The sequence below is a fragment of the Brassica rapa genome, chromosome A05 (genome assembly GCF_000309985.2).
Source record: "Brassica rapa cultivar Chiifu-401-42 chromosome A05, CAAS_Brap_v3.01, whole genome shotgun sequence".
NCBI lineage: Eukaryota > Viridiplantae > Streptophyta > Magnoliopsida > Brassicales > Brassicaceae > Brassica > Brassica rapa.
This window is the reverse complement of record NC_024799.2, coordinates 20,986,271-21,000,574: the sequence shown is the minus strand read 5'-3', so window position 1 is coordinate 21,000,574 and position 14,304 is coordinate 20,986,271. Positions and strand designations below refer to the sequence as shown.

The 14,304-nt window shown below is 32.1% G+C and overlaps 1 protein-coding gene and 1 long non-coding RNA gene across 8 annotated transcripts; one reads left to right on the top strand and one right to left on the bottom strand.

The window, feature by feature from the left end:
* Positions 1-5,807: 5,807 nt before the first annotated feature.
* LOC103849242 lies at positions 5,808-9,164 on the bottom strand. Of its 6 annotated transcripts, none has more exons than XR_004458565.1 (6): positions 8,778-9,058; positions 8,419-8,692; positions 8,072-8,179; positions 7,277-7,434; positions 6,614-6,772; positions 5,808-6,419 (listed from the first exon to the last, which is right to left on the bottom strand). It is a non-coding gene; the product is annotated as an uncharacterized LOC103849242 (long non-coding RNA). The 6 variants fall into 6 exon arrangements; XR_004458563.1 differs by having other exon boundaries at positions 8,419-8,667; positions 8,778-9,052; XR_004458564.1 differs by having other exon boundaries at positions 7,277-8,179; positions 8,778-9,158.
* Positions 9,165-11,152: 1,988 nt separating this feature from the next.
* Positions 11,153-13,894, top strand: LOC103869478. Of its 2 annotated transcripts, XM_009147566.3 has the most exons (7): positions 11,177-11,581; positions 11,668-11,754; positions 11,835-12,050; positions 12,153-12,314; positions 12,407-12,460; positions 12,994-13,140; positions 13,316-13,894. In XM_009147566.3, the coding sequence occupies exons 1-7, from the start codon at positions 11,432-11,434 to the stop codon at positions 13,685-13,687; spliced, it is 1,188 nt and encodes a 395-aa protein (XP_009145814.1). In that variant the 5' UTR covers positions 11,177-11,431; the 3' UTR covers positions 13,688-13,894. The 2 variants fall into 2 exon arrangements, with proteins under 2 accessions (XP_033148465.1, XP_009145814.1); XM_033292574.1 differs by lacking the exon at positions 12,407-12,460 and having other exon boundaries at positions 11,153-11,581.
* The last annotated feature ends 410 nt before the right edge of the window (positions 13,895-14,304 follow it).

Here is a 14,304-nt window from a genome sequence, read left to right as displayed (position 1 = left end):
TTAAATAGCTATCATTGTATCTATATATTAACATGATATCATTTGATGACAAAAAAAACACATGATATCATTTGATTTTTGTAACATAATTGGACCCTTTTTAAAATGATTCTAACTTCAAATATGACTCCAAAACACCAAAACTATATAAAAATATGTAAATAAGTAACAGAACCAAACTTCATAACATTGATATGGTTTTCAATTGTTACACGTATTAATCTGTATTTAATGCGAAAGTTTTAGATTTTTTTTTAATTCAATGAGATTCTGTTTCATTTATGGGTACTAATTATTATGAGACTCCTCTATATTGACTTTTATGTTTTCATGATGATAAGCGTAACATGACCAAGCAAATTGTTGTCTACCTCAACATGTAAAAATGCTAATCATTAAAAAAATTTAAACGGCTCACTAGCTAGTTTTAGAGTTTAAACCTAACTTTAATTATTTTGTAGAGCTTAGAGCATCATTAATGGGGGAGACCCAATTAGGATTCTTAGAGCATGATTTAACACATTTCTGTAAACTTGTTAAGAGATGTATCTTATATCTCTTATTTAGAAAACGTTTCTTAATGTTTCTTAGTTAATAGCTAAAAAACGTATCTTATATTACACTACGAATCTCACCGAACCTTGCGTTGATTATGATCTTAGGGTTTTTGTTAAATATATATATATATTATAGACTAATTTTTAAAACAAAAACTAATATAAAAGTCTCTTATTCTCTTATGCGTGCGCACAAATATATTAAAGACGATAATCAAAATGATTTTTTTTTTTTTGTAAATAGGCCGATGGATACCAAAGGACAGGGTGCTACAACAACTTATGCTCAGGTTTCGTTCAAAGGAGCAATCTTATCACTGTAGGTGGAACCTACACCACCGTCTCAGAATACGACGGAGATCAATACGACCTCTCCATGCTTATATGTACTAAGAGCTAACATGTATAATGTCTTTTTCTCTTTTTAGTAACAATATGAGGTGTAATTGAGTTGTCCCTACGTTATGTTATATCTGCATCTCAACCCAAAGTGGATTGTCGATAATTATATATAGGATGGCGAAAACTGGTGGCTAAAGGTCGGTGAAGAGCTTGTGGGGTACTGGCCTGGCAAGTTATTCAATTCTCTAGGAGATGGAGCTACCATAGTTCAATGGGGAGGTGAAATCGTTAACTTGGAGACTGGTGGGAAACACACGACCACGGACATGGGAAGCGGGCATTTTGCAGATGAAGGTTTTAAGAAAGCGAGCTATTTCAGGAATCTTATGACAATCGATGAAACCAATACTCTGATAGAACCACAAGGAGTTTACCCCACGACTGGTCATGATAACTGTTACAACATTAAAGCAGGAGATGCTGGAAGTTCCTGGGGGGTTAATTTCTTCTACGGTGGCCCTGGCCAGAACGAGAGATGCCCTTGATTTGGATCTGTGTGCTCAAATATTTTGAGTATTTTACATGCATGTCTGCATGTATCTGACTATGAATGTGTGAGTAAGAAAAATAATTCACGTCATGGAAGTTAATTTTATCTGTGTCTTTGGATAATATGTGTGTACAAGCTTTTCGAATTTCGCGTGTTTAATTTGAATAACAATAATAATATGTTTGATAAGATCCTTCAGTTTATAGTTAATTGCTTTTGATCTGCCTATAAAAGCATGTCCAATGGAAGTTTCTTTCCTTTGAAATATAAAAAGCCATATATGTGATATACATATGTAACTACGGGAAACCCATTCCATAATATGCATATATAAGGTTTTCCGTAAAGTTTAGAAAACCGTAATTACATATACATATATAATATATACTTAGGCTTTTGTATAAGAGAATAATCTTCTTTACCTTTTTTCCTTTTGAAACACAACTTCATTAATTAAAAACTAGAATAGCTAGGTGAGGGAATTAACATCCTCATTCATTACAAGGCTTTGTTTAGCAAATCATCAGCAACAACATTGTACGCTCTCTTGAGATCCAACCAGAGGAAATGGAGTCACATTCTATCGCTAGCTTCAAGATGTCTGAGACAACTCCATAGATCTCTGGCTATGGAGTTTCCTTCGTAATGCAGGAGATTAGTTGCTTCGAATCCGATGCACATCTGATTTTATTGATGCCAAGTTCCTTAAATTTGAGAAGATCTGCACGCATTGCAATGCTTTCTGCCATTAGAGATTTAGAGGTGAGAGTACTGAAGCCTCACTACCAGCAAAAGTTGAGATATACCAATCACTAGATGGATCTTCCAAGTTCCTACCATGTTGGCATCAAATATCATGTACATATATTTTGTATGATTCATGTACCTATACTTTTATTGAAACTATTTTTACATATATAGATATAACTAATATTAATCTCACATAATTCTAATATAATTTTCTCATGATATTTTATTATAGCTGATTTATATTTCTATTAAGTTCAATTTTGAGAAACAACTAAATTAGATCATTTACTTATATTTATATGAACATTATTTAGTTTAATTAACTAGTATTAGGTTTACTGTTTTAAGAAATTAATATATAAGTTTACATAATTTTAAATTTTCTTTTGTAAGAGAGTGTATTTTATTCAATGCTAAAATACATTGGTATAAGAAACTTTTTCCTTTTATGGTTTTTTTTTGTAAAAAGGCTTCCTTTTATGGTTTTTGTAGACTTGTTTTTCTAGACTTGTTTTAAATTTTCTTTTGTAAGAGAGTGTATTTTATTCAATGCTAAAATACATTGGTATAAGAAACTTTTTCCTTTTATGGTTTTTTTTTGTAAAAAGGCTTCCTTTTATGGTTTTTGTAGACTTGTTTTTCTGTCAAATTAATTTATTTATGATCTGATTTACTTTTGAGTGGTTGCTTTATATATTTTTGAATGAATTTAAACTGTATATACTTGTTTATGCTTATAATTTGTTATTTGTTTGGTAAACGTTTTAACAAGGAAATGTCTATAAGTTTTGAATGATTTTTACTATTTTTATTTTTATATTATTTGTATTTTATTTTCAAAAGTTAACATATATACTAAAAATATTTAACATTTCACTGTTTATTTATATATATTATTGTAAAATTAGTATACTTTTATGGAATTTTTCAAATGAAGAGTTAAATACTTTTATCAAATAATTTTAGTGATTTATGATTTTGTTGATTTAACGATATTATCTTATTTTATATGATTGATTTACATTTTAATGGGTGGGCTCTAGAATAAGATAAAATATTATTTTTGTTTACTAAGATTAAATCTCAGATTATTGACAAAAATATATATTGGATTTTAAATTATATTTAACAAGACTATTATTAAGACATTTAGATTACTGATAAAAGTTTTCTTTATTTTACAATATAGAACAACCTGTAAAGAATACTGTTACAAGACTGATTAATGTTGTTTTCATATATAAAAAGGGTTTTAAAAGTTATTATATATACTAGCTCCATTATGTCCAACAATTGTTTTCAAATATTTAAGGCACCAAAATAATTCAATATTAATCGCAACCACCCTCCTATGCAATGATGCTTAATCAGACCATTGTTTTCCTCATTCTCGGTTTGGTGATACCACTTATAGTCGAAACTTTCCCAAGAAGAGCAAACTTTCCAATCTCCATGAGCAGAAAATCGAACTACGGTTGAAACAACTCAACAAACCGGCCATTAAACCAATCCATGTACTGACAAAAATGAAAAATATTTACCTCTAATTTTCTATTTCCTTTGTTCTCTTTTATAGTATTTCTAAGTAGTTTTGTTCTGTTTCATTTTGTTTGATTCGTAAGTTCCTGAGCAAAAGTTAGATTTATTTCATTTTTTATCTCTTTATACCATGCAGTAACTAGTACTACTATTGAACTATTGGTTGGATTGGTTATAGATTTTAATTAATTATTATCATAGTGTAAGCAAATACACAAATATATAATTTATCTTTTAAATATTTTTGAGGTTTAACTAAAACTTAGATAAGAGTACATAAAAATTGTTTTCAAGATTATTTTGACTAATTGCTTTTAACTTTTTGCATTGATTTCTTTAGAGTCCAGATAGAGATATGATTGTGTATGGATCTACGACCAACCAGCTTTTGATCATCCTTTATTCAAAAACCACACCATTCAGGTTCTTGGTTTTGGTCATCCGAAACATGTTAAAAATCTAATCATTTAAAAAAATTAAACGTACTTTTATATGCGCGTGGATTCACGATTTTTTAATACATTTTTGAATATGTTAAATTAACACCATAATCATATGAACCTTTTTTATATGTAGGTTGATGGACACCAAAAGACAGGGTGCTACAACACCGACTGCCCATGTTTCGTTCAAACGAGCAATCGTATCACTGTAGGTGGAACCTTCAAAAGCGTCTCAAAATACGACGGTGTTCACATCGCGGTCCTCAACTATATGGAAGGTACTAAGTACTAATATATATATAATTAGGGTCGGCCCGCCCTACGGGCGGGAAGTTATAATAAAAACTATTTTATATAGTTTTATATTAATTTATAAAGCATTTAAAATCATTATAGAAATGATATTATAGAGAAAAAAACAATGAAAATAATTTTGAGATCATATTGTTGTTTTTAATAAATATTTTTGGTTTGAATTAAGATGAGAGTAACTTTCATTGTTCTCTATTTTTAGAGGATACAAAATTAGAAAAAAATAATTCAGAAAATGTAATAATATATATACAAATTATACTAATAAAATATTTTTATTTAAAATTATCCTAATAATTTTTTTTGATTTTTTTGATTTTTTTTTTAAATTTCTTTTTCGAAAATTATGTTTGAAACTATTTTTAAAATATTTAAATATTTTTAAGTATTTATTTATATATTTTTTAGAATCTTAAATTTCACATTTAAAAAACCTATCTCACTCTTCAACTCTAAACCCTAAGTTTAGATTAGTTAACCTTAGGGTATAAATGTTTTTTACTCTTCGTTAAAAGTTGAGGTAAAATTAGTTAGTGTAACATAATAAATAGTACTGCGAATGTGGTATTTGTGGTAATTTTCCAAATTGAATGGATATAAGTTTTATTTTATTATGGTTGTGTAGATATTTTAATCTATTTGTGTTAATCATCTAATTTTTCTTTTGTTTTATGTGTTTTTTTGCCGGGTTCTTTTATATTGGTCTATCGTTCGTACTACGAAACTATATATATTTTCTATTTTCATATCATTGCTGAAACTATAGTTGACCTTTTTAAACCAGTACATAATTTCTATAAAAAATTCTATTTTCTAGATACAATAACATTTGATATTTTGATATATCACGGTGTTTTCAGTTTGAAGTAGTAAGTGGCACATTTTATCAACAAATTAAGGGCCGTTAGAGACATTGGACTATTACGTTTGTTAATGTAGCCTTGTTTGGGCTTGACAAACGTGTACAACGTTTTTAAGTAGCCGGATATTGTGGGATCAAATTTTTATGGTTTTGTTATATTCATCTTGGTTTAGTAATAACTTATTGATCAAGCAATCGGTATATAATTTTAGTGCAGTGCACTCTCGCCTAATAGTGTATTTATACAGATGTTTTTAAACAATTTCCATATATTTCTATTTGCTGTATTTTTTTAGCCATACTATTTAAGAGTATATAGTTAAAGAGATTCGTAGTAAAACATTACACAAATTTTGATAATGAAAGAACCGTAACGAAATGCAAGAGTTATGCATAAAATTACAATGATCAGTTTTTTTATCAAAGCTATAAACAAATATTTTAGTTTCTTTTTTTCATATATTAAAAAAAACTCATTATAGTTCAATCTATCTTACTTGGTCCCAAACATGTTTATAGTTTATAGACATCTTTCATGTCCTCAGTTCATGCAAGTTTGATAAAAAGAAAAGAGCGATAGAGGAACAATAGAAGAAGTAGAGTGAGGTTCTCCCCTTTGAGCTTTGTATCTTTGGCTTCTAAGTCTTAAACTCAATGCTAACTGGGTATTCTTTTTGGTCTCAGCAGGATCAGAATGGCTCAGGCTGGTTGTCAAAGAAGAAGACGGAGATACTTCAGCAGCAACGGTTCAGAGCCACCACTTGTGTTGTGGTTTTGAGTTTTCTTGGAGCTCGAAGAGTGAAGCTCTGTGCGTTTTCATCTGAGGATGATGATGATGGAGCTAATGTGCTGAGCAATGAGGACTCAAGAGGGTGCTAATGTGCTGAGCAATGAGGACTCAAGAGGGTAAGGTGTGAGGGGCATGTCAATGACTGAAGAAACCATCGGGCTGTAGCTTAAGGAAGAAGAATAAGAGCTCATGGAAAGAACAAATTTGCAGGTATGCCCAAACTTGCCAATCACACATTGCGGATACTGGCTGCATTGTTACCACAGAGCTGTTTCTGTAGACCAAAAAATGAATTGGAGGATAGAAAAACAGAGCTTCATAACCAAATAAAGAAATTTTAACTTTTTTTGTCAGCACAAATTCTAACTTACCTTCAATTATTAACCAAAATATTATAGGTGAATCATGAGAGTTTCAAGACAGTAAGGTTTAAGCTAATATATCAGATGCTTGGGTAATGAGACTTACATGACACAGTGGAAGGCTAATGTCAGTTGAGCATGAGACCATACCGAGGAAGAACCATTTATGGCTGTAACCATAGGTGCTTCGAACATGCAAGCCTGGTAAAAGCTTAGGTCTTGGTATAACTACTCTGAATTCCTGCTATGAATGAACGGATTGAGACTGAAACCAAATAAAAATAGTTAGACCAGTTAATGAAGTCAACAGGTGAAACCAAATTTACACTAACATGTTCTCAACTAATAACAGCATTATTTTCCATATGTGAAGTCCATTACTACAGAAATATTTGAGAGATCATACAATACATTACAGCTACGATACATATATGCTAGATCACATAGAGAGAGAGAGCGATTGAAACCAGACGTAACGGAAATCCCATGTACTACGCAGATAAATAAAATATGTTGTTTAGAGTGATACTCTTCACAAGTTTAGAGTGAAGATATATTTTAGGAAATCAAGTTTTGTAATCCCAGAATAAAGTATGTTCGCTTAGGACCATCATTAGAATAAACACTGTAGTTGTATATAAGGACACATGTGTTCAGAAGATGCTTCAAAGATGCACCAGGAAAATTAGTGAATGAATAGCATTGTCTATCTTACCTAAAATTTTTGGGACAATTAGAAATATAGAGAAAGAGAAAGTCAGAGAAAGACCTGAGAAACATTATGATAGCTGAGAGCCTGAGTTGATGGTTTATGCTTTTCATCATTATCTTCCTCAGCTTTTGCAACTGAAAACTGAGATTCAGACATTCATCTCTGCATTATCTTAATGTGCACATTAACTATAATAGCAACTCAAACGTATGTAGCTGCAAAAAGAAGAACGTAACACTTCATTACTTGAGAAAGTCTTATTGTGGAGGCTGGAATAATAGAGAAGACTATGAATGCTTCACAATTCGTATGTAGGTACGTTCACAAACGTATGTATGTTCACATTGTGAATTACGATTCGTTAAAGGCCAATGTAATACCGATCCAATTATAGAAGCACAAATACACATGAGATTCATCAGTAGCTTAAAGTCCAGAAAAGTCTCAGTAAGAAGCTCATAAATTAGACACAATAAGGTCTTACTAAGAACGTGAATGGAAATAAAGAGATCTGAGTGTCCCCAAACGATATAAGTTGACACTGAAGCACAGTAACGACACTTAAGGGAAGATAAATCAAAGGCAGAAACTATCAAAGCCACTATGTGCATTCGAACAGACCCGCTTATTCTATCTGCAACAGTCTTTAGTATGAGATATCATGAAACATTTTAGTTCAAGAAAGTAAGGGAATGATGATGATGAGTCACCCAATCCTTGGGATGCAGAAACTGGCCTTCTTATTAATCATACATTTAACTATAAGCAAAGGGTGACTCAGATAGTGAACACCAAACAGAGTAGAGATTTTTTTTTGTGTGTACATAAGATGGTGTTGGGAGATATGTGTACCTTTGTAAGCTATCAGAAGCAGATAATCTGCAAGGAGGGTCGTTAGACTAAAGGCTTGATATAGACTCAGTTTCTGATTCTCTCCTTGATCATGGTCTCTCTCCTGTTCTGTAAGAAAAAAAAAAGAACATGTTGAACACTAAACCTGAGCAGAACACAACAAAAACCACAACAAAAATAAACAATTAAAGGTTTTTACTAAGAATCATAGTTAACAAAGAAACTTTCTAGATGATAGTATCAAAGCGCATTATAAAATTAAAACTGTCTGTGTTCACACCGTAGTTATAATTAATAGCAACACGGGAAGCACAGATATGACAAATACTCATGATATAGAAAACTACCTCAAAGCTTTAATAGTAGAATCTTCCATGGATTTTTTTCTTTTATCGAAGACAATCTTCGGCGGTGGAGACAACCAATCGTCACCAACTGCTACTTCAAGCACTTTCATCTCTCTCCTCTGTCATATCCCTTCTCAGTGAACTTTAAAAGTTCGACCCGGTACGCCGCAAAGCCCTCTTACCGCTAGAAGCCACGAAGAGACTCTCCACAACAATTTGAGTCAATCGTTGAAACTCCATTGTTGTTGTCTGAAATTGAAGAAGATGGAAAACCCTAAAATCGGTGTAAAGACGACGATAAGCTCACTAAACGTAGTAAGAAAGAATTAGAAGATGGGTTCGAGAGGAGGAATGCTGACCCCTTTATACTCTTCGATATACTGACTCGCCGAAGAAAAAGATCACATTCAAGGTTTCGAATTAAGAAGGGATTAAATGTGAAGAGACATAACTGAAACCGTTTCAGCTATACAGAGGAAGATCAGAAGTCGCTGCAGATCAAAGCGAAGAGACGAACCCTAAACTCGGTCAAGTTCCGCCAAAGAGAAGTCTCGTTAAAATGCGATTCCAATCTTCTCGGGCCGGATGGCAAAACCAGAGCCCAACATGCACCAAACAAAGAAAGCCCACGACAATACACATTTAAATGAAACGCTGAGTTTCGTCCGTACGGGACACATGTCAACACGACATTAAACGAATTTCCATGCTGTCATCTGAGGTGGCTTCATGGGAGGGATTAAAACCCTCTTTTATATATAAAGATTTCTTTTTCTTATTATTTTATTGACAAACTTAGCAAATTTTATTTTATTTTATTGACAATATGATATAATTGACTTAAATTAACGAAAAGTACAATACAAAACCTACGACTTAGATTCTATATCAAAAAATTTAAAGCTACAACACGAAAACCTAGAGCTAAATTTCTACAACAAAATACCCAAAGCTACAGCAGCAACCAATCGGATCATAACATAATATTTAACTATTCGTATGAGAGTTGATAAAATAATTCTTTCAATTTTCCATTCTTCTTAATCTTTACATTATATCAGAATTACAACGATCTAATGATCGGTGTTGTTTCTTAGTTATTTTTCTATAAACTATAGAACCTCTTCTTTTTTTGACTAAATCATATAACCTTTTTATCTTTAAATCTTTTAAGCTAGCTTTATAGTTTCTTTCTACGAATTTTTTTTGATAAACCCTATCGGCTAATCCGGTCGGCCTCGGGAAGAAAGCACTTAGTACGACAGAGTGGACTGGTTGTCATACTGCCTGACCCGAGTTTAGAATATCTTCCGACTAATACCAGAAGATGAACCGATCATCTGTTACGATCCAACATGTAAATCACTTGGACCGAAACCTAGACTAATGATAATAATTTAGTTCCTAAAAAGAATTGATTTATGCAAAACGAAAAGGAACAAAAACGGGTAGACCAAGTTAGATTTATGCTTTTTGATAATTGTTTTTTGACCAGTAATTATAAATCTAATTTATGTTACCCATTATTTGTTTTGAGTATTGACTGCGATTTTTGTTTTTTTTGGTAGTGTCTTGACTGCGATTCATATGTATTTTCACATAGAAAGTACAAAGCAAAAATCATTTATTAGTGCCTGCGTTTGACAGCAATTTGCTTGGTCATGTTACGCGTTTCATCACGCAAGATGATTCGATTTAGTCATGGGTCAATTTCTTCGTTGATTTAACCTCCAATGGAGGTTTTAGTCACAAAATCCTTAAAATACATATATGTATATGTATATCTCTATATTAGTATTTAGTTATGAGTTTCTATAAATTACAAGAAATCTAACCAAAGTATCTAACACATATATGTATTTTAATAACCTTATGACTAGAACTCCCATTTGAAATGCTCTTATGGATCACACACCTTTCAAACATATAAATAGGGCTGGGTTGCGGGTCAAACCCACCTCGCTGACCCGCTAACCAGCGGATTGTAAAGTTTGTTTTTGTCAAAAAATCCAACCCGCACAACCCGTGAACAAATAAATTTGTATCCGCACCCGCCCCGCTTAATTTTGTGGATAATCCGCAGGACCCGCGGGTTATATTTTGTTTTAAAAAATATTTATTTAATTAAATTTTTGTAAAATATAATATAAATAATATATTTATAATTAAAATTTTAAATATTTTAAAATATTTTGATTATAATTTTTTAAAATTCCCATATTTTCTTTAAAAATATAAATTTTTACAAAATATATATATATATATATATATATATATATATATATATTTAAAAAAAAAATTAAAATAATTGCGGGTTGGCGAATATCCGCGTTTCAAAATCCACCAACCCGCATCCGCCTCGCATAAAATGCTCATGATCCGCACCCGCACCCACAAATTGATTTTTCTAAATTGTTTGACCCGCACCCGCCCCGCGGCGGATCAAACGGGCCGGGCCCCGCAGGTAAAAAATCATATTCCCAGGCCTACATATAAAATATAAAAAGACTTAAAAAGGTTATAAAAAAATATAAATAAATTAGTAGTCAGTTATAATAATTCTGTTATTTTGTAATTATATATATTTATGTATGAACATAACAAAGTCACTTAATATAAACATATCATGTATGTTAACTCTAATTGGAGCATTACTGAGATAACCATAAAGTAATCGCCAATAAACTCTAATCGCCACCGGCCAACGTATAACCAGAAAGTAAAAGTAGCCATTACGAGTCTAACCATAGATGCACATGAAAGTTGCTTGCTTTGGTGATGTTGATTTTATGAGTCAGTTTTCATGGATTTTAATTTAAAGCCATGAGAGGCTGTGATTATGTTTAAGTCATGAGTCAATTTTCATTAATGGTGTTAATGTAAACAATGGTATTTGTAATCTAATTTATAGAATATATGAGCAATCTACTCTTATATATTCCAATAGTAGTTCATAGAATTTTTTATAAAATACTAAAAAGTAGGTTCTAAGGATTATAATTAACCATAACAAATGGGAATGACCGGTTTCACGGTAGCACTGATGCTGATAGGGGTGATAATCTATCCTTGTGTCTGTGTAAAAGAGTTCTCCGATCACCAGGAAATCAAAATACAAACTCTTTTGAAGCGGCTCAACAAGCATGCTCTTATATCCGTTAAGGTACATATTATACATAAACTCATTTCCTGATTATTCGTGGGAAAACTTTACTGAGGTTGAATATTTCACTTTAATATTTGTTACAGAGCGTAGATGGAGATATAATAGATTGTGTTCCAATACATAGTCAACCAGCTTTTGATCATCCTCTGCTTCGAAATCACACCATCCAGGTTTTAACTTAATTTACGATCCATCTTTTGTTTATATATACATGCATGGTGATGTTGAAACGTCAAGTTTTCGCACGTAGATGAGACCGAGCTTTATACCGGAAATTACGTCTACGTACACCAAGAAATGCACAAAGGCAACTCAAGCGTGGCACAAGAGTGGAAGATGCCCAGAAAATACAGTTCCGATAAGAAGAATAATGAAAGAAGATATCTTACGATCAAAATCCATTGAGAGTTTTGGAAAAAAAACGACTTCAAGCATCCCTGAAAATGATCCAAGTAAAGACCATGAGGTACACCTTTTTATATATTGTCCTCATGTTAATTACTCTTTAATTAGTACTGTATATCTTATGGCTTAATTTAAACTTTCTAATTCTTCGGAGCTCGTTTAGTACGCGGTCATGAATTCCATGCAAGGAAAGTATTTCGGGACAAAATTTGCAGTAAATATGTGGAAACCAGAAGTTCAAGTTCCCAACGAATTCAGCTTGGCTCAGACTTGGCTCGTTTCTGGAGTTGGCACTACTCGTAACACAATTGAAGCTGGTTTACAGGTCTTTTGCTTCTTTGGTCCTCCATCCTTAACTACATATTGTTCATATGCAAACATCTTAACTAACATTACTTTGTGTATCTTAATCTATAGGTTTATCCAGGAAAATATGGTGATAATAATCTAAGATTATTTGTTTTCTGGACAGTAAGTTCCTATTTCTGCGCAAAACAATTTAAAATCTTTAAATTTTTAAACTTCTCGCTGGCTAGTTTTCAGATTTTAAATAAAATATACAAGTTTGTGTTCTTATTTAACTTTGAAAGAAAGTTTTCTCAACTGAGTATGTACTTCGAACGGAGAATTTAAGGGCGGATAGTCTAGCACGCACTGTTAAAAAACAATCGTCTTTTATCGTTCACATGAATGCAAAGTTACCAATTTGGTTTGCAGAGTCTATATACGTGATGAAAAAAAAAAATTTGACCTGTTCAAAATACTTAAAACTCTTTTAAAATTAAGAAAACACATCACTGCATTTATATTTTACAGTTATTAAGACTTTTATAGTTAATTATGGTTTTCAATTCCAGGTTTAGAGTTTAAATGTGACTGTTTATTTGTGTTAGGATTTAAATTTAGACTGTTTGTTAATTTAATAAATATATTTAAAAAATGATTTAAAAGTGTCTCTTAATGTTTTTAGGATGATTAACATAACGATTTTTTTTTTTAAATAGGCCAATGGATACCAAGGGACAGGGTGCTACAACAACGATTGCGCAGGTTTCGTTCAAAGGAGCAATAAAATCGCTGTAGGTGGAACCTACAATACTGTCTCACAATACGACGGAGATCAATACGAGCTATCCGTACTTATATGGAAGGTACTATATACTAAGATCATAGGAGTATATATATCTTTGTCAAAAAAAAACATAGGAGTCTACAATTTCTTTTCTCATTTCATTACCAATATGGGATATTATCGAGTTGTCCCCTATCCCTATGTTTATTATATATATGCATATCAACCCAAATTGGATTGTCGATGATATCTAGGACGGAGAAAACTGGTGGCTACAGATCGGTGAAGAGATCGTGGGGTACTGGCCTGGCCAGTTATTCAATTCTCTAGGAAATGGAGGTACGATAGTTCAGTGGGGAGGTGAAATCGTTAACAAGGAGACCGATGGGAAACACACGGGCACAGACATGGGAAGCGGGCATTTTGCAGAAGAAGGTTATAAGAAAGCGAGTTATTTCAGGAATCTTATGACAATTGATGAAACCAATACTCTCAGAGAACCACAAGGAGTTTACCCCACGACTGGTCATGATAATTGTTACAACATTAAGGCTGGAGATGGTGGAACTTCCTGGGGGGTTAATTTCTTCTATGGTGGTCCTGGCCTGAACGAGAGATGCCCTTGATTTGGATCTATGTGCTCAAAGATTTTGAGGATTTTACATATTTGTTTGTATTTGAATATGAACCTGTGAGTAAGTAAAAAAAATCCACCTCAAAGAAGTTAATATTATCTGTGTCCTTGAATATTGTGTGTGTAACTGGAATAATAATTAATTTCTCTTGATCTGCATATGAGGCTTTTGTATAAGAGAATATATATATAACTTTTACCTATAATCACATTTATATGTTATAGTGCATTTGTGAAGAATGGTTTGTTTCTCTTGCATATTAATAAGGAACCTCTGTTGATTCTTAGACCACCCGCAACGCGGGATGTGGGATGTTAACAGAATCCTTAACATTAATCCTTAAGTTAAAGGGATTAAAAAAATATTAAAAAAATCTGGTAAGCTAAGAAGGAGTCCTTAATTAAGGGGATTAAGGACCAAGTCCTTAATGTGCTGGCAATATGGGATTAGTTCGGGTTTAGGATAAATAAAAATTTTAAATTTAAATGTTTTACAAATTTAATAATTTTTAATTTTTAATTTTTAAGATTCAATTAAAAAAAATTATAAGAACTCCATAATGGATAACACCATTGGACTCACAATTATGATTAGAATCCTTAACTATT

Excerpts from the sequence above, each read along its gene's own strand:
- LOC103869478 (XM_009147566.3), top strand. The coding sequence starts at position 11,432 with ATGGGAATGACCGGTTTCACGGTAGCACTGATGCTGATAGGGGTGATA. Across the intron at positions 11,582-11,667 it reads ATGCTCTTATATCCGTTAAG|AGCGTAGATGGAGATATAAT; the intron begins GTACATATTATA and ends TATTTGTTACAG. Across the intron at positions 12,461-12,993 it reads GATTATTTGTTTTCTGGACA|GCCAATGGATACCAAGGGAC; the intron begins GTAAGTTCCTAT and ends TTTTTTAAATAG.